The 20,600-nt window shown below is 42.9% G+C and overlaps 1 protein-coding gene across 7 annotated transcripts in view; it reads right to left on the bottom strand.

The window, feature by feature from the left end:
* ARHGEF9 (Cdc42 guanine nucleotide exchange factor 9) overlaps positions 1-20,600 on the bottom strand; it is a 264,186-nt gene that overhangs the window by 52,989 nt on the left and 190,597 nt on the right. For 3 of the 7 annotated variants that reach the window (XM_039489630.1, XM_039489631.1, XM_039489632.1), the window contains exons 6-7: positions 13,700-13,891; positions 2,509-2,688 (exon numbers count right to left, since the gene is read on the bottom strand). In XM_039489630.1, coding sequence (XP_039345564.1) covers positions 2,509-2,688; positions 13,700-13,891 — 372 coding nt within the window. The other 4 variants (XM_039489635.1, XM_039489636.1, XM_039489634.1 and 1 more) reach the window with 4 other exon arrangements.

Below are 20,600 nucleotides of genomic sequence, written 5' to 3'. Positions count from 1 at the left end.
CAGCATCCTTCCATGCAACAGAGAAACACAGTCACAAGGGGGAGGGGGTACAAAGTCAGATGGGTTCGTATTCCTCGCAAATGTGCCGTGTTGCTACAGCCAAGACTCCGAACATGTGTTTTCCTTTCTTGTGAATCAATCCATTGACAGCTTACATTGCAACAAAACGTTCCGCTCAGTTGGCGTGCAATTAGAAATGCCAGGTTCCTTGGGTTGAGATTTTTATTTTAAACACACCAATCGAACAACTTGGGTTCTTGACTTTAATACAGGTCTGAGAGCAGATTGACATTTATTTTTAGAACCATTTTTTGAAGAAAACTTTCCATATGGTGAGCCAGGTATTTGTAAATTGCTTCCATACCGTTAAATTTTGGTATCCCCTGTACCTGACGAACATAGGTATGTAGGAAATGCCAGACGGGCTCAGATAAATAGTTCATTTCCAACTGTGGCCAGTACCAGTGGCTTCATAGAAGGGTGCAAGGAACCCTCCAGAAGGCCATTCCAGGACAACATGCCCACAGGGAGAGTCTTCCAAACCTATATTAGTCAGAGGTCAGCTTATGCCCTGGAGCATGAAGGTTTCTATCCCTGCCAAAACTCTTGATTTTTAAAAAATCATTTAAAAGATGTCAGACATGAAATTTAGCTTGGAGGGTAGCCACATTATTACTATTATTATTATTATTATTATTATTATTAATCATCATCATCTCCTCTTCTGGAAAAGGCCTTTAGAATTAAATAGAGAATGATAATCTTTTTGCAACATTTTTAAACCATCCTGTAATATTGAATAAAGGTTTCTATCCCTTATATACCACAGCATGATTTTAAAAGACAAAGGAAAAGATCTCATTATTTATTAAATTCTATATGAATAATTTCTATATAGCCCTATTTCACTTCTGTGGAACACTATTGGTTGATTTAGATTAGATTGCACTTTGATATGAATCCTGTGGCACCTTATAGACTAACAGACGTTTTGCAGCATGAGCTTTCGTGGGTGAATACCCACTTCTTCGGTCTTGCATCCGAAGAAGTGGGTATTCACCCACGAAAGCTCATGCTGCAAAACGTCTGTTAGTCTATAAGGTGCCACAGGATTCTTTGTTGCTTTTACAGATCCAGACTAACACGGCTACCCCTCTGATACTTGACACTTTGATATGAGGGATACTGATGATGACGATACTTTGTAGTTATGTAATACGTTTGGAACTGTGGCTCTCAAATCACTTTACCAAAATTAGCTAATCAAGTGTTGCAACCCATTTGTCAGGTAAGTAGTGTAGCCATTTTATAGATGGGGAAACTGACGCACAGAGGAATAAGTGATGTGACAGTCAGAAACACTTGCACTATTCTTTTGTATTCATCCTTAGCAATTTTCCCATGTTTCCAGTTTTTGAAGGATTTGTTTTTTATTTTCAGGTCATTAAATAGCTCATGATGGAGCCATATTGGCCTCTCACTGTTCTTTCTGTGTTTCCTGTGCATTGGGATAGTTTGCTGTTGCGCCATTAATACCGTATCTTTGCCATTTCTCCTGAACACCTTTGTCCCTCAGATTTTCTTCCCATAGGATCTTACCTTCCAGTTCTCTGAGTTTGTTAAAATCTGCTTTTTTAAAGTTCATTTTCCTTATTCTGCTACTTGCACTCCTTCCTTTCCTTGGAATCACTAAATCTATCATTTCATGATCACTCTTACCCAAATTTCCTTCAACCTTCAGATTCACTAACAATTCCTCTCTGTTGGTCAGAATTAAGTCTAAAATGGCGGTGCCCTTGGTTATTTCCTCTTTCTGAAACAAAAAAATTGTCCCCAACACATTCCAAGAACTTACTGGAAATTTTGTGTTTTGCCATATTACTTTTCCCACAGTTAAAGCCCCCCATTACTACCAGTTTTTGTGGTTTGTTTTTTCTGTTCTAGAAATGCCTCATCTACTTTCTCTTCCTTATTTGTTGGTCTGTAGCAGACCCGTTCCAGGATGCTGTCCCTGCTTTTTCCTCCATTTTATCTTCATCCAGAGACTTTCAACTGGTCTGCCTGTCACCTCCTTCTAGACCTCGGAACAAGTGTAACATACATCAAGAATAGACAAAACACCTCCTCCCTTTTTCCCCTTTCTGTCCTTCCTGAACAAGTTATCGCCCTCTATACCAATATTCCAGTCATGAGATTTATCCAAGTCTCAGTGATGCCTAGGAAATCATAATTTAGCTACTAAGCACTAATACTTCCAGTTCTTCCTGTTCATTCCTCGTACTCCTTGCAATTGGGTTGTAAGACGTTGAGCAGATTCACTGACTATGTTTTCTATGTCCTATAACCTTATGCATCATTTCTGAAGTTTGCCCATTTCCACATCTAGCAACAAGAAACCAATAGTCAACGTAGCCTCTGGTCTGTAATCTGAGGAACCCGCCACCCAGAACAGTGACGATCCAGTCATGTAAAATGGCTCTTGCCTTCTCATTCCCGCTAAACACTTACATGTTCCAGGAAACAAGGTCCAATTTCACTGAGGTGGGGGTCCTCGTTGTTATACTGTTTCTCCAAGTCCCGGACAAAACCCATCTGAAACCTGTAGATATCTTCGATGTTGCCAAATATGACCTTTAACTGTTCATCACTGAACATGTCTCTCCTCTTCCGGCACTGCTTTAAATAACCCTGCGAGGAGAAAGAGGAGGAATTTGTAAAATAACCTAAAACACTCGCAATGCCAGACGGACCTTGGACAATAGACAAAAGAAGTTACTATCCCCTGCACCCACGGAAGAGCCAAGCACAAGACAAACTGTGGCCCCTTGAAGCTCTGTGGCCCCTTGGGGTACGGCAAAGCTGCTTCTTTGGAACATGGGCAGGTCCCTGCCATCCTGAGAGGCTTGCTAGCCTTGGTCAAAAGCTGCAGTGGAGTACATGCTGATCCATTCAAAAGGAGGTATAGGGAGGGCAATACAGAGAGCTACCCCACACTCCCTGTGCACTCTGCCTGCACCTTCTGTGAAAAGGGAGTACTCCTGAAAGGAGCTTAGCCACCACTGCTCGGCGCCTTCCTATCTCTACCAACGCTGCAGAGAAGTGCGAGCCCCACGTTTGGCCCTTCATACTGTAAAGGGATTTGGTTATTTATTTCTGCCACTGTCTGTCCCTTTAAAAATTACTGCCACACAAACAAATCCATTAGTTTTGGTTCTTGCTGCAAACATTGTCCCCAGAAAAGGTGCCACATTCTCACACTTTGATCAAGGGCACACCATCCTACTGCAACAGCTGCATGGGGCTGTCTTTCGATAGGCTGGCCACTCTCATTCCCCTCCACAGCCACAGTCATCGGCACATGGAAGCAGCCATTCAAGCTGCAGAATATTCCATTAATGTCTGATTCTAGGGTCTTGGTCTCATCACAGAGAGTGAAAGAGCACATGATGCAATCATCCTTCCCACTGCAACTGCACTGAGCACAAGGTATCTGCGACCTACTGCTAGCCAAAGGCATTGTGCCACCACTCCAAATCTCATGGGACATCCCTGACTTGGTTTATCCCACCATTATTTATTTGCCTGCGTATGAGAAACAAAGGCAGGAGGTTTTGCTGTTCTGAAAATGTCAGTGTGTGGGAACTCAGGATGTTAAAATAAAACAAAAAAATAAAGGTTTGATGGTGGTTTCAGTTTATTGGCTGCCTAACGAGGGAACAGCAGTGATGGAAGCTAAAAGCCGATGCTTAAATGTCATCTTGGAGGAAGAAAACAGCATCATTTTCATTTCCCTTTCCCCCTCCTTTCTATTCTCCCAGATTCTCCTCAGCTACACGAGTGCATTAAAGTCAAGGGGATTGTGCTAGTGGAATTGAGAGGGGAAGTGTCTCCCATTTTCTCAGCTACTGTTTTATTATTAAATAATCTTTTATTATTTAATGTATTATTTATGATGTGTCTTCTAGGACTGCCAGGACTGCTACCTGAGACTGGGGTCATGCGGTGCTAGGCATTGTACAAACAGAGTAAAAGACAGTCCCTGCGCTGGAGAAATGATAGTGTAAATAGCCTAGGCAGATGAAGACTGGGAGAAAGAGGATGAATTATTGTCCCCAGATGTGACACTGAGTGGAAAGAGTTTAAGTGATTTCCTCAAGGCCATAAAGTGAGTCTGTGGAACAGCTGCAAACGGAACCCAGTTCTCCTAAATCCCACTCTACTGTCACAGCTACCAGATCATCCTTTTTCCCTCTCCCTCAGCCTATTAATTGTTGTTTGTATTACAGAAGTGCCTAGAGACCAACTGAGAACAGGCCCCATTGTGCTAGGCACTGTACAAACGTAGATTAATAGACAGTCCCTGTCCTGCAGAGTAAATAGACAAGATAGACAGTAGGTATGGGAGAGTGATAGAATACACAGCCCTCTATTTGCCTTCCTACTTGCAGATCATTTCTTTCTTCCCAGTCCACCAATTTATCTGAGTATTTATCTGAGGCACAAGCAATCTAAGCTTTACTGGTTGGAGGAGCACAGTCTAGCACAGCAGGCACTGCCTGGGGTGTAAGGAGACCTGGGTTCTATTGCTATCTCTGCTACTGCCAGGCTGTGTGACCTTGGGCAAATCACTTCGCCTCATGGCATCTGTTTTTCCTCACACTATTTGCTTGTGTTGTCTATTTAAATTCTAGACTTTGCTGGGCACAGTGGGGCCACACTCTCACTTGAGCAGGGGTGGCTCCAGGCCCCAGCATGCCAAGCACATGCTTGGGGCAGCAAGCTGCGGGTGGTGCTCTGCCGGCACCGCAAGGGCAGCAGGCAGGTTGCCCTCCATGGCTTGCCTGCAGAGGGTCCGCTGGTCCCACGGCTTCGGCGGACCTCCCGCAGGTGTGCCTGCAGAGGATCCGCAGGACCCGCGGTTTCGGAGGACCTCCCGCAGGCACGCCTGCATGGGTCCGCCGAAGCCGCAGGACCAGCGGACCTTCCACAGGCAAGCCGGAGAAGGCAGCTTGCCTGTCCTGCTTGGGGTGGCAAAATTCCTAGAGCCGCTCCTGCACTTGAGGCCTCTTAATTTTAAACAATAACTGACGCCCTGTAAGTTGAAACCTTGTACTTGTTTCCTTGCCCCACACAGTAAAGAAAGGTGCTAGAAGGTCCAGTTGAACAGCTGAATTCGGGAATTGAGTCATGTAGATGAACCACTAGCTGGTGACACACAGCTGATGTTAAACAATGATAGATATTAGAAAGGGATAATAAACTGCACTTTGGGTTCACAAAGTGGCTTCCTGGAATGACGACTTTAAAAAGACGATGGAATTATAAACATGACTCGAGACATCCTGGCTAATGGCCAACTTCCTAAATGTCCAGCTTAGCTAACAGCGTATCAGACCAGACCATAACTGCCTTTGGAGACAATCCTCTCTTCCCCCCTTAGCCTAGGGTTTGATCATGGAATACGTTACACAGTTGATGAATCTGAGTTTCAGCTCTTCCAGGGAGCTGCTTTGGAACTCAATGACTCATCTCCTTGGGTTTCCCCCTCTCATTCTAAGGATGAAATGACACAAGGAAATGGCGCATCCTGATTCACAGCCAAACAAGTTTTACGGTATGGCAGCTGTATAGCAAATAAATGATGAGAAATCATGGGGATTTTTGCTATAATATTTTCACTCCCACGTGAGGATCTCAAAGCACTTTGCAAAACACCTGTGCAGTAGGAAAGAATTATTATTTCTCTTTTATAAAATCATTCAGTGGATGCATCACACAAATGGGTTTCAGCCATTGCTAGTTGGCTATTCGCTAGTTGGCACTGCCTTGAATATTCTCCACACTCCATGTGCTATGTCACCGCTTGCCTAAGCCACATGCTACTCAGAGAGTAAAGCAGCAAATTTCCATAGAGATGTCTATCAAACCCCGAGGAATGTAAATAAATAAATAAATGCAGCATTCAACCAAAGTTCCTGGGCTTTCTCTTGTATTCGGTTTCTACGTTTGGATGGTTAGCTTCCAGCGTGAGCAACCAATTGGAAGAGACCACTGATTACATATAATACACAGCAAGCACCAGCTAGAAGGCTGCAGAGTTTTTCCAGTAAATTTACTTTTGTTCCATAAAACAATGTCATCTTTCTGCCCCTCATTCCATCAGGTTTGCTCAGGCTAGGGATAGCTGACTGATGAGCAGATGTTGGAGAACACTTTGCTCAATGAAGACCTAAAAATAGCTGACAAACTGTCTCATTTTAAAGTATTTTTTGATGTTGTCCGTGTGGAATAGCAAAGTCGGAGAATATTTGCAGGAGGTTAAGTGCTAAGTGTTCTCAGCCCTGGAGTTGGTATATAAAGAGGCATGGGATGAGACCCATCTCCCTTTTCTTCCACAGAGGAGGAGAGATTAAACAGAAGAAAGAAATGAAACTGAGAAGATACTAGACAGGCAATTGCTCGTTGGTTCCCCTCTTCCTGGCAATGAACCAGTTCATTCCCCTCATGGACCATCCCCACTTCTCGGTTCTCAAAATATTTCATCCTGTAGGATGAGGAATGTAAACAAGTTCAGGATTTAGATGCTTCTTGGAACTATTAGGACATATCACCTTGGCAATGCAGCTCTTTGTCCACACAGTTAATTCCACATCACTCCTACAGGGCCTTCTCTGCACCACTGCCCAATGAAATCTAACAGGGAATGGTCTGTGGTTACTCCCTCTTCTTTGCCATTTTCAGGGGATGGATCATTCTCCAGTCTGATGTCCTCTAGGAAGAGAAGGGGCGCGAGGCTGGGGCACTGCCTCCTCAGCTCTTGGATGGTCCTTTGACGGAGGGGAGTGATAAACAGCCCTCTTCCGCACACTGCACCCAGGCCACTCACTGCCACCAACATTTGGTGCTGGCTGGCTAAGAGACAGCAAGCAAAAGGTGGCCCACCTCCCTGAGAGAATGCATGAAGACAGCATCAACTAGCCCTCCCAGTAGGCTCTCCCCATCTGAGGTCTTATACGATCAACCTCAAACAACAAACTCAGCTTGACATTCTGAGTAATGTAGAAAGTTTGCCATGAAATGTTCAGAGTCACCCTAGCCCCAAGACAATTCTCAGGTGGAATTCCATCAACATGCTGACACTTGGTAAAACTTGCTCCTGTGTCATAGAGGTTTTTTGAGCTCAGAGAAGAAGCAAATGTTAGTGAAAGAACTTGCATGGCCTTTTCTCCTCTTTCTCCCTGACCAACTCATAACACTGGGGTTAACTTTGATCTCTCTTTCCTTCTCTGTCCAGGATCCGCTGGTTCTCCCTCTACCTCTTCTTCATAGTATGCCCCGTATTCTTCACCCTATTTATAAAACTCTGGCCATGTCCTCATCATCTCTCTGTTCAAGTACTGAAACCTCCTAGTCTCTGGCCTCCCTACCTCTCACTCTCCCATCTGCAATCCCTACAACATGCTGCAGCTAAAATCACCTTCCTTGCCCACTGCTTTGTTCAGGTTATTCCACTGTTTGAATGTCTTTGCTGGCTTCCCAGGGTCATTCTGCATTAAGTATAAACTCCTCATCTTCATGCTCAAGGTTCTCCATAGTGTGACTCCTCCCTGTATCTCTGCCCTTTAGCTCAAAGGGAAGTACCAGTGTACAACACACACTCAGGATCAAAACTTTAGACTGTGAACTCCTGGGGTAGGGAATATATCTTTTTATATGTCTGCAAAATGCCATGTCCATCTAAGGTCTTCTATTCTAGGTGGAGCTAGAGTGCAGCATATGGTTAAGGTTGTCTGACACTTCCCACTATAAGACCCTATTTTTAGTTGCTTATTACTTTGCCAAACTCTAACTGTTGGGGCTGACATTCTCTACGTAAGATGACTACCTTAAGCTACACGTGTTTATGAAGTTCTGAAAAATGGTTCAGCCATTTCTGAGAATGAGGCTAGGGTGGAAATACATTGTTTTGCCCATAGTTAAAAAATTCTTACAGCTGTTCTGTTGAGAAGCTCTAGTGCAGTGGTTTTCAACCCGCAGCCCAGTTAGCACACAGCTGCAGCCCAGCTGCATGCTAAAACAAATCTCAGACCAATGGGAGCTGCTGGAAGCGGCGGCCAGTACATCCCTCGGCCTGCGCCGCTTCCAGCAGCTCCCATTGGCCCGGAGCAACGATCCACGGCCAGTGGGAGCTGCAATCGGCTGGACCTGTGGACGGGGCAGGTAAACACACCGGCCCGGCCTGCCAGGGGCTTTCCCTACACAAGCGGCGACCCCTGTTTGAGAAACCCTGCTCTAGTGCCTCCGTACTGTGAAGCAAGGCTTGCAACATAGCAAAAGGGTGACCTTTATGGCAAGGATATGACTTTTGCTGCTCCACTGAAAATTCACCCAAATTTGGCCAAGTCTTTGAAAAATCTCAGTTCAAAGAGGCAATGGGTGGCTTTAACACTGGCATTCCCTAACTCTTGAGCGCTGGACTTTGCAACCTTAATGTTCTTTTAGTGTTGTTTTCTGGATGTAATAAATAATAGTCCTGTGAAGCTCCAGAACATATTGGCATTGGGGGTGTTCTAAGACAGGAAGCTGCAGGTCAAGTGCCCTGAATCACCCAAGACCTGCAGCAATCTAGTGCAACTGCTTCTCGGCCTTTTGGCTAAGATCAAGTGTCTGTAGTCTCTTGGCCTATCCAAGGCCATGATCAAGTGTCTTGATGTTTTTGGTCTTTTGGCCTTGAGATGAAAACCTTGTCTGTGTCTCTGGGACCTTGAAGTAAAAATATTATCTAAGTTATATCTCTTCGTATCAGTTTAATATCTGATACAACTGCATTTCTTGAGATGTTGCATTGACATTAGAAGATATGTGGTTACATGTTAGCAGCGAGACCTGGCTCATGCTGCTATACTCTATACTAAATCAGTCCTGACTTTCATTAGCCTGTCAGATTTCTTCTTCCATATGACTCGATTTATAATAATGCAATGCTTTCTCCGCCATCCTAGAAATAAGAGTAGGGGGATTTGTAAAGTTTACCTATGTCAGCAGCACTTCTGTGTCTCATCAGCTTAGTATCAGAAGACTATTCACTTTGCAGCATAGGATAACACCTTTGTCTGTGTTCACCCTGCAGCACTGACAGGAGATCAAGCTGTCCTAGCTATCTCTAAGTCTAGCCACACTCCACTTAAGCACAAAAGCATGCAGTCAAGTCAACTCATTTGGATAGAGTCTGGAGTGATTAAGCTGTCTCCGAGTCTTCTCAGAGCAACCTGATTGTTCTGATTTGCACACTTCATTTGAGCAAGGTGAGCTTCTCTCCAGCAATGCATGACCCATCACATTTGCAAATCAGAATGCTCATTTCAGTCTACTCTAGTTTAAAAAGGCATCTGAACCCTTTATTGGTACTCCATCTTCTGGTAAGATTTATCCTACAATTATATTCAGTATAACTCACAGCAAGATAAGAGTCATGGAGATACACATCTCCTGACACAATGGGCCAGATCCTCAGCTTATGTAAATCACTGTAGCTCCACTGAAGTCAATGGAGCTATGCCCATACACATCAGCTGAGGTTCTGGCCCCAAAAAGCCCAGTGACATGGCAGACAAGTGGTAAATTCAGATTTTCTTTTGTTAAACAGAAAGATGCCAGAGGAGGCAAAGAAACAATACACAGTAAAGCTGCTGCAATACTTTGCTGCTTCTTCAGGTCAAACACCTTTGATCGAAACGACATAGTTGAATCAAACTGACTTGCTTCCAAATTGAAATCCCAAGATTCTTCCACACTTGAAAAAGCATGAAAAATCTCCCTTCTGCTTTGGATGGATTTTGCTGCCTTATCAGCAGAAACAGGACCAGTTTAACGCAAAGGAGGAGGAAGTTGTCTGAGATAAAGTCATTAGGGACTTTTCAATATTGATTCCGCAGAGGCTGGGCACAGGATTGTTAAATTTTAAAATGTCAGCGGCATGAACTCAAAGCAAAGGACTTTGATTATAGGTCTTTAAGACTAAGGAGAGGATGAAGCTCTGAAAGAATGAGGATGGGTGAAAACAGAGTGAAGGAGCTGTAAAAAGAAAGAGGCTATTCCTTTCATTCAAAAGCAATGAATATTTGTCTGAAAACATTAGAAAAATGGATACATCTGGCTTAGAGAGTAGAAATGGTCAGGAATTTTTCACCAAAAACTTTTCTCTGAAAATGCTGATTAATCTAAACCCAAACTTTTCCCAGGAAAGGGTCAGTTCTGACAAATTTCTTGACTCAAAAACATTTTGAAAAAAGGTTTTGAAGTTGTCAAGACTTTTCATTTCAACATATTCAAAATGAGAAATTCTGATTTTCCAGTCTGAAATTACTTTCCATTTTGAAATACGATGATTATAGTAAAAATTAAGAATAAATAAAATGATTGACAGCTAAAGGAAATGTTTCAAAATTATTGAGATTAAATGTTTAGAGTCCAACTTTTTATTAAAAAAACAAACAGATTTTCAGTCTGTAAACATTTTTGAGATTTTGCTTTTTCAAATTTTTTGAAATCTCAAAAACTTTTGCAGAACAAGAAAACCATTTCCTTTCTAGCTCTCTTATAGTAGGAATCTGATTTCTAATTTCAGCCAGATTCATAGACTGTTCATCAGACTCTATTGACCTAACAAAGTTCATGGTAACAATATACTTCTATAGTACCATTTATTCTGACAGATCCCAATACACTTTAGAAGCTATGGGCTAGATCCTCAACAAAGCTCCCCTGAAGTCAATGGAGCTACATCAATTTACATCACCTGAGGATCTGGCCCTATATATAAACCTCCATCCCTTAAGCCCCCTCACATCAACTCTAAATAGAAGGAAATGCCAAGGGACAACCTCTTAACCATATTCTGATGTTCACCACAGCATGTTTCTTCTGACAATAACAAGACTCCATCTCATCACAAGGAACTTACTTCTGCCTCCTACTTATAAGGAAGCATGGTACACACAAAACACATTAATTTCTCTTGCAGTATATAACACAAAATTGTAATTATAACCTCATGTGTTATAACATGACACACTGCACACTTAACTTGTGTACATGTGTCAATCTGAATATTTGCTAATGTTGCTGAGGCTGTAATTAAGGTGTTGTGTTATATAGTGAAGGAGATCAATGACTTGTGTGTAGTTCTCCACACTGAAGATAACAGTTACTGTAGTTTAATGAAGGAGATCTGGGCTGAGGATCTCAAGGTCCCAGCTTCAAACCTTGATAACAATCCACCTGGGGTATCCTTTAGATTGTACATAATATAATTAAACAACTACATTTAGTTAATTCACACAGTGAGAAAATGTAGTGAGAGCACAAGTCACTCCAATCCGCTTGGGGAGTTTCAATCCCATTGTAAAATTAGAGGAAATGGCAGCCATTTTGAGTAAAGAAAAGTTGTGAACATAATAGGAAAGATAGGCGAAAGCAACTGATACTAAATTTGCTTTAATTACAACCTAATTTCTTCACATGTACATTCAAAGGTAGCTGGCACTGAATTTTAATTATATGGAATGTCTGAAGGACAAAAATCTGTCCATTTGTTAGTAGAATGGGTATGAAAAAAAGGCAAACGTTGTCTTAATAGTCCCATCTTTAATTAATTTGAACTCAATTTTCAACTAAATCTGTTACTTAGAGTTCACATTTCAATCTTTACTCATAGATATCTCTCTCTCTCTCACACACACACACACACACACACACACACACACACACACACACAGCCACCCCCAGAGAGAGAGAGAGAAAGAGAGAGACAAGCATTGCATTGCAAGCTGGATAGCTGTGGGAGGAGAGGAAGGTATGCTCAATGAAAGTGACAATCCACCTACTTTTACAAAGAAATGTCACAGGACCTTTAATGTCCATGGAGAGCAGACAGGATCTTGATTTTGAAGGTTTCAGCTGAATGATTTCTACACATGAAAGCTTGGAACTCAATCTACCTCAGAAGGAGCAGAACCTTCTCAGTATCCAGCCTTTGATTTCAGGCATCCTAAATATTGTAAGCAGGGCCGGCTCCAGGCACCAGACGAGAAAGCACGTGCCTGGGGCGGCACATTGAAAGGGGCAGCATTCCGGCCAATCTTGGGGCGGTCAGCCCAGCCTTGCAGGGACACGGACCCTGGCCCAGGGGGCGGGGCAGGAACTAGCGATCCCCATCGCTCATCGTGCTGCCGGGCTCCCCGGAACGCACCACTCCCCGCGGCCTGCACCGGCCTCCGCCTCCCGCGCCATTCTGAGCCCAGCCTGGCCGAGCCGCCTCTAAAGGAGTGGCTGAGCCACCACCTCCTGCAGCCCCTGGGCACCGGAAGGAGGGAGGGTTCTGCGGCGGCCGGCCAGCAGCAGAGAGGCGGGCCCCACTGATCCCGGCACCCGCCGTTTGCACTGTGCCGAGCCCCACTGCAATGCCGGCCCCGCGCGGGCTACAGCGCCTGGCTGCCCACGGGCAGAGGGAGTGGGCGGGTGCTGCCCTTCACAAGCTCCCTGCGGCTGCCGGGTTTTTTTGGTTTTTTTTGCGCTTCGGCAGTCCGGCCGCTTTTTTTTTTTTTTTTTTGCCTGGGGCGGCAGAAAATCTAGAGCCGGCCCTGATTGTAAGCCTGGTTATTTGGATATGAACCACCCCCTTCCAGTAGATAAGGCCAGATGGAATAGCGCAGGACTGAATTTTCGATTGTGGAAAGCCAGGTTCAACCAGGTTTAGGTCAGCAGGTGAAAAGACTTTGGAGCCCTCACTCTAGTTTTGTACACAACTACAAACATATGATGACTTGGTACAAATATCTATCAGCCTGGCGGAGGAGTGGGGAGGGAGGCTAAAGACTAAAACAGAATGAGACAATCCAAGTTAGGATGAAAGTAAATTCACAAGAGGGGTGAGGCAGGCCTAGAGGGTGCTTAGACAGAGCTGTGTGAGCATGCAGCACTGGAATAGCAGTGGGAGCTTTGAATCAGGATTAGGGTGCAGTGACAGAGCTTTGTGGGGAGCCTAGGACTGGGATAGCAGGTGGGGATTGTGTTGCATTGGCAGAAATGTGTGGGGAGTCCATGACTGGAACAACAGGGGCGTGTTGAAGGCACCGGATTGTGGTGCACTGGCAAAGCTGTTTGTGGGAGGATGGGTGAATTTCAAAGCCCCTGTCTACTGCAGTTCCCAGCCACAGTTCATAAAATTGCTTCTTTTATGGATACCAAATAAAATAAATTCAATTATCAAAAAATGACAATAACAACAACAACAAACTGTAAAACAACCTTAAACAATTGTTTAATGTTGGAATTTCCCATGGTTTTTCCAGGTCTTTGAATCACTGGTGATTGTTAGGAATAAGCATTTTGTGGTCAGGCCCCAAACCTGGATGAAATAATGAAAAAGTGTGGCTGGCCCTCATTTTCTTTTTGTTGATGATTGGAAGGAGTGTATTGCTCTAGAAGCTGATGTTATGCTTCATATGGTGGCTTGGCCAATCCTGTCTGTTAATGACCTTTCCTTGCATTTAAAAACAAGACACAAGTCCCTTGATGAAGCCTGGAGATTCTCTCTCTCTTTCCTCACCACCCACGTACAGTCTAGATATCTGGATCCTGGTCACACACTATTCTTCTTTGTTCTAGCAACTGAAGACTCCCCACAGCCCCCACATACCTCACAAATGTCCTTGAGGTGCTTGATATAGTGCCGCTCTGTGCTCATGATTTCATTGATTACATTGGCTCTCATCTGGTCCCGGTTCTGAAGGGTTCTGCTGAGACAGAGGCAGTCGGCGCTTGGATCCAAATGGCCATTCTGTACTTCGCTGGTTCCTTCCTCTACTCCGTCTTCTTGGTTCACCCATAGCTGTGAGGAAGAAGAGGGAATGGCAATACATTTATTAGTAAAAGTATCTGGAGCCCAATTAATAAAAATAGACATGGTAACAATGGGAAATTGGAGAGAGGAATATTGGAGAAGAAAAATAGGGTAGCAACTTTTAGCTTTCAACACAGCTTGTCCTCTTAGATGTGGGACCCAGCCCAGTCATCCATGGCTGCATTCCCTCTAGGCTAGACTCTTGCAGTGCACACTGCCTGGGGGCTGGGTCTGATCTAGAAGGCCCCTTGAAATCTGCAGGTAATGCAGAAAGCTGTTACTCTCCTTCTGAGAAGAGAAAGCTAGAGGGGAGCATATTCTGCTTGTGCCCCATGCTCTGAATGGGATGCCACTCCACATGCTAATGATATTCAAGGTGCTGATTATTAACTGCAAAGGTTCCAATTATAATAGATAGATCTAAATTCATCCCTGCACCAATGCAGAGCCCGGCACAGGGAACAGCATATGCCTTCCCTATCCTGAGGCTGCCAGTGGATGGGGAACAGTTCAGCTGGTTAGGGCAAGGATTAGGGCTGCCCTGCATTGCACTGAGATTGCCATAGCCAATATGGGCTGTATGTGGTTGCCGGGTAAATAGCTAGGAATGCTCCCCAGCCACGCTTCCTCCTGCCTCCGGAACATCCACTATATCAGTGGCTCCAGCTTGAGACACTGCAGCCGGCCCTGTATATAGCAGGACGGCCACCTGCACCAGGGTGTCCCTTCAGGATCTTAAAGCCCCTTTGAAGCCATTTTTTACACCAGCATAGCTGGCTCAAAATGGCTGCAGCACAGGGCTGAATTCCCTCAATAAATAACTTTGTGTCAGGCCAGTTTTGATCCCAAACATAAAATAACATAATTTAATAAAATGAAGAAGATGGGGTCTAATTAATACTGTGAACCAAAACATATCAATCCACTTTAAACAAATACCTGTTTCAAGTGTATATCATTAAAGCTCCTCTGTCTCATACAACACCATTTGGGATCTGCTGTGAAAGGAATAAATCTTTTGAAGGAGAAATAAGCTGTTTGCTTTCGCCACAGGAGACTGATTTGAAAAGGGCAAAGTATGTCTGGTTCAGAAATCTGAATGCATCTGAACTTCATTTCAGTCTAAACCCTGATGGGTCATTGAGGTTTACGTAATCGTTATAGTATATGATGTCTGAATGAATATTGATTTTCATTCCAACTGCAGTTTCTTCTGATCCTTATGTTTCTCATAAAAAGCCTACCTCAGCCAGTCAGAATGCCCTACCTTAACATCAAGAGATTCTGTTGCGTTAATTACACCAGGGTCCATAGCCAATTCCTGGGATGAACAGAATTTCTGAAAAGTGTTTGTGGAATGCGGGTGAGTTTGGATTGGCTGGTGAACATTCTGAAAGGGTTTGGATTGGCCAGTGAACATTCTAAAGTTGTATCGCTTGCAAAATAACAACAAACAAGGGTTGCTATGTTCTCAAAACAGTAAACTTCCCTCTCATCACCAAGTAAACATAATACGCGGTGATCTCCCAAAATAAAAAGGATATCTGGCTGCTAGCTAATTCTTATGTCTTAGGAAAACCTCAGTGTGTTTGCAATTATATGAATCTAGTTGTTAATAAAAAACCTACATTTGTTACATTTGCCGTAAACTAGAAACTGGGTAAAAGGCACCATTAACTAGAGCTGAGTGAATAATGGATTTTTTTGGTTCAGAGACCTACAAATTTACCTTAGTTGTGAGCTTAATTGTAAAAAGTCTATAAAAGTTCATAAAATGTTACAATAACCTAAAACAAATGTCAATAAAAAGTAAGTCCAGTTGATTTCCATAATGAATGTTCTAAACAGGTGCAAAAGAACCAGATAGAGAGACTAAATTATGTCAAACAAAAAAGGCCATGTTGATATAATTCAAGGACTACATTGAAATCATGCTTGGTTAAACAAAAACAAACAAAAACATAAGATGTGGAACCAGAAATTAATGAACCAAAATTGGTGTGTTGGATATTAGGCATAATTGGTGGACAAAATAATGATGCAATGGGCTATTCTGGCCACCCGTCCCATTGTGGGTCCTTAAAGAAAGAGATTTGGGGGACAATATAGAAAAAACAGATGAAAAGGAAGAACAGACAGAGAAAGAAAGAAAGAACGAACAGACGGAGACTACTACGGCAAGGTTCACCATCATGGTTGCCACCCTTTAACTCCCATTTCCTGGGACCCTGAACATTCATTTCCCTAATCCTCAGGGATGTACTAACCAGACCACCTACCTGCTCCAGCTGACCCCAAACACCACCAGAAATGAAACAAGTTTGAACTTTAACAATAGCAGCAAAAACAACAGCTCCAGTCCATCTTAACTAGCTTCTTCTTTTCCCCCCAATAGGCCAGTTATTACCATCTCTGATACCATCTAAGAGACTGTCCAACAAGGGTTTTTTTCCCTTCTAAAACTCTCTCCAGTAAAAGGAACAAGGGATGCTGTTAAAATTAAAGCCTTACTTAATACTTTAACATCTCAATTGCTTTAACTGTTTTTCCTTGTCTGTATCTTTAATAACAGGTTAAAAGGATATTGAATGGTGTGTTTGCCATGGCACTAAGCAGGCTGAGGTCTCTATATACCAAACTCTGGACTATTTAATGTTGGACACTGACTGGGTTATTTTAACACCTTTGGTTCATATATTTCATCTAAATTAATGCAATAGGGCAACCCATAAAATAAAATAAATCTGGATCTATTTGAATTGAAAAACATTTTTCATCAAATTGATGAGCTAAAAGAATCAACGAAAACATTTTAAGTCGACTCAAAACACTTCTTTTTTTCCAATTTGGCTGTTTCTGATGTTTTTCATCCTTTTCTGTTTTGTTTTTTAATTGGCCAAATTTTAAATTTTGAAAAGGTGACATAAAATGTTTTAAAATGATCAAAGTGAAACATTTTGACTCTTTCCAAAATAATAGTAATAAAAAAAAAATCCAAACCCAAACTATTTGTCAAAGGCCCTTAAAGTGCATTTTTTGACAAAAGAAGAAATAGGAAAAAAATAGCCCCACTCTACTTATCAACTCAAATAATGCCCAACATTTAGCAGATGTATAAACATTTTGTAAAACCCAAACTCAACAGAAATGTTCTCATAGTAAAAAAATTCTAACAGAAAGTTGTTTTCAAATAAATAAATTTTCATTTCCAGTGCCTACAAAAAAAAAATTGCATTACTGAGAACCTGAAAGTAAATCTACCTATAAATAAATATGAAACTCACTTCATGAATACTCATTGTCCAAGCTGAGAGAAAGGCACAAAGTAAATAAAAAGCATAAAGAGTGAAGATAAAATTTATTTTTTTTATTATTCTGTCCATTTTAATAATCTAAATATTTATGGGTAAGGAATTTTGTTTCCAATGTATGATTTTTAAATTGACTGTCCCTTTAAATTGCCAAAGGGAAAAAAATGCCACAACGTTTTTTTCTGGATTTTTTTCTGTTTTTCTAACTGATGATTACATTGTGCTAAACAACATCTCTTTTATCACAGCTCCAGTGTTTTGTCTTCCTACAGTGAGCTTTAAAGGTCAAGGAACTGGAGATTTTGGAGAATATCCACCTCTTTGTGAGCACTTCTAATGATATAGTAAACACAAAAGAATAAAAATGTTCTTTTCAACAATAAGGGAAAAATTATCCTTCCTGCTATACATGCCAGATGTCTCAATCCTGGAGTAGGCAGTAGAGATCTTCCTCAGGGATAAGAGATCACAGGAACACAAGAGAATCGTGCTGTGGAGAAGTGAACCACAACACAGAGCTCCACATGGTAGATAAGAGAACTGAAATATGCAATAGAAAGCCTCACTTTTCCCCATGTATGCAGTACAGTTACTTTTTGCACTTAATCTGGGCTGTGACAACTGACTGGTCATTTTCATTTTTGTTTCCAGTGACTTTGAATTTCTAATTCTCAGGCACTAGGTTTCCAAAGTGATGCTAGTGGTCCAAATGCCCGGAGAGACAGACAGACAAATGTTGGGTAGTTCAGATTGCTGAAAAAAAATGTTTACAATAAAATAAATAAATAAATACGTAATCCCAGTTTTAGTTACTGTTTTAAAATGATTAAAGAATTCTGTGTATTATAAGGGTTTTTTACACACTTAAATAAATTGTGAGACTAAAGCAATATTGACAGGCCCACCTTTTTAAAAAATGCTAGTAATACTTTCCACTTATATACAACTTGATCCTGTGCCCATTGAAATCAATGGCAACACTCCCATGGATTTCAGCGAGAGCAGGATTGAGCCCATAGTGAGCTGTATCCGCGAATCATAAAGCACTTTGTAAACACGAATAAAATTAACCCTCTCACTCTGAGGGAGGCACTATGGTCTAACAGATAAGGCACTGGACCATGACTCTCAGGAAAAGACCTAATGGGCGACCTTGGGCAAGTCGCTTCATCTCTGTGCTTCTGTTTCCCCATCTGTAAAAAGGGGATCATGGCACTCACCTCCCTTGTAAAGCGCTTATTACGAGGCAAGCGCAGTAGCTCAACCGCCTGTTATATTGTCTGTGTCTGCCTGCATAGAGACATACAGAGGCGTAAGAACACCTCTTTTACCCCGGTGTGGGCTACCCAGACGTTGAGTAAATTACAATGCACCTCTGTAGTCCCTGACAGCACTGGATCAGGGCATTGTCCCTCGGCGCAGTGTCTCAGAGGCACAACACCTCCCGGGGCTGTGTCTGGGAGGATGCACTCTGCACACCACCTCTTGCTTAAAGACACAATCTAGCCCAGTGTTATTATACCCACTTTACATATGAGGATACTGAAGCAAAGACCACATGCCTGGTGATCCTGGCCAATCCAGAAATAGAATTCAGGTGTCTTGACTATTCTAATCATCCTACCAACCACATCCTCTCAGCGATGTCCCCGCCCCAATACTGCAGATTTCCCTAGCGTTGCCTTGTGACACCGTAGTTATTGGTGCACTTCGGGATGACTGAGGCACCTGGGGAGCTTGGCAGTCTAGAAAGTGAAGTGAAAACAAAAGCACTCCCTCTCTCCCTCAAAACAACACCTCTGTTCTTTTGTTATATAAGAAACCATCCACTGACTACTAATGCTTTGTACCTGTCCCCAAGACAATAGAGCTGAGAGTCAGTTTAATGTCTTGTGTGATGGAGCAGAAAGGAAACACAGTGAATACGTCTGTCAGTTCCTGTTTTTTATGTTCTAGTGCATGCAAGGTGGGCCGGGGGAGTATGGATGCAGAATCGTGGTCCACTTTCATTGCAATAATGAGTCCGGCAGTGGCAATGGTTATTGCAAAGGGCAAATGTGGCATTTGCCTGGCAGAATCCATCAGCAAGCCCCATGTTAGGAAGCAGTGTAAGTCCAAGACATAACTGGGCAGTAATTAGCAAAGAGGAGCCAAATGCTAGCGTCGAGAGGTGCTAGATAACCCGATCCCCTATTACTAATCTCCACTCCCTCCCCATACCCTAGCGGGGGATTCACTCTGAGGCAGCTTTCATTTCCATAGGAGATCTCTGCCACAGTGGAGGCTGCTGAAAAGATGGACTTGAATCATTCCATCTCCTGGTAAACGTGGCCGTGCCCTGTTTCCCACCCCGCACCACCCACTTTTCGGGCTGCGTAGGGCTCCTAGCCGAGAGAAATTTCCTTGGCCAAGGGCATTTTGCAGGATTTCTGCCAAGTGGACAGAACTGGAACATTGGGTTGGCGCCCTTTGTTCCCTCTGCCTGGGTGCCTGACACACTGGATGGAGCTCGAGCAGAAGATGCAGAACTCAGATACACAGAGCCTGCTTCCCAGCACCTGAAAATAGGATAAGAAAAACTGCCCTTGAATGGAGTCTGCAGGGACAATGGATAGCCAGTCACATAGCATGGTTCTTCCCAGTGGGGCTATTCCTCCAGCAATGTGAACAGTGCATCCCCCTGTGTAAGGGCTCTGTGTAAGACTGGAGGGAGCAGTGTTGCACATACACAAGCAGAGTAATGTGTTACACTGAAAAATAAACCACCACGTCCTGCTTCTGAGTAACTCTGACATGATGGGGTAGGCTTTCAAAGTGTTCTCTGGGGGCTGTTTTAGCTACATTGATCACACTGATTGGGGTGCTTTAAAGACCATGGGTTCATGCTTGGAATAGAAACAGGGCTAAAATTCTAGAACAAAGAATTGCACTGGTGCTCTGCTGGGAGAGAAATCCTAGTGATGGGATCATCACTATTCAAACCCAAATAGACCTTCAAAATCAAACAGGGCAAATGTTTATATTAAACCCTCTGCTCATGCCAGCTAAAGTTCTAAGTGTCTCCTCATCCTACCCTATCCCCATCATTAAAGTGTTTCTTGCAGGTCAACAAATTCAGACTAGCAAAGTCTCCATACCAGATTGGGACCTCACTGTTGTCAATCTCATGGTGCTATTGCAAGTCTTGCAATAGTGGATGTTTTTTTCTTAAAAGCACCAGCTCCTGGAGTCAGGTGATCATGTGAGACTCTCAGCTGTCATTCAAAAACAAAAAAAGGGAAGTTTTTGGTCCTTGTGGTTGTAGAGAAAAGTGTGAAAGCATGAACCCCAAAGGCTCAGAATCCAAAAGGCAAATAAGAACCCAACATTTATTATTTTTAAAACTT

The sequence above is a fragment of the Mauremys reevesii genome, linkage group 9 (genome assembly GCF_016161935.1).
Source record: "Mauremys reevesii isolate NIE-2019 linkage group 9, ASM1616193v1, whole genome shotgun sequence".
Classification (NCBI taxonomy): Eukaryota; Metazoa; Chordata; order Testudines; family Geoemydidae; genus Mauremys; species Mauremys reevesii.
Note: the sequence above shows the minus strand (reverse complement) of the source record. Positions and strands in the feature narration are given on the sequence as shown.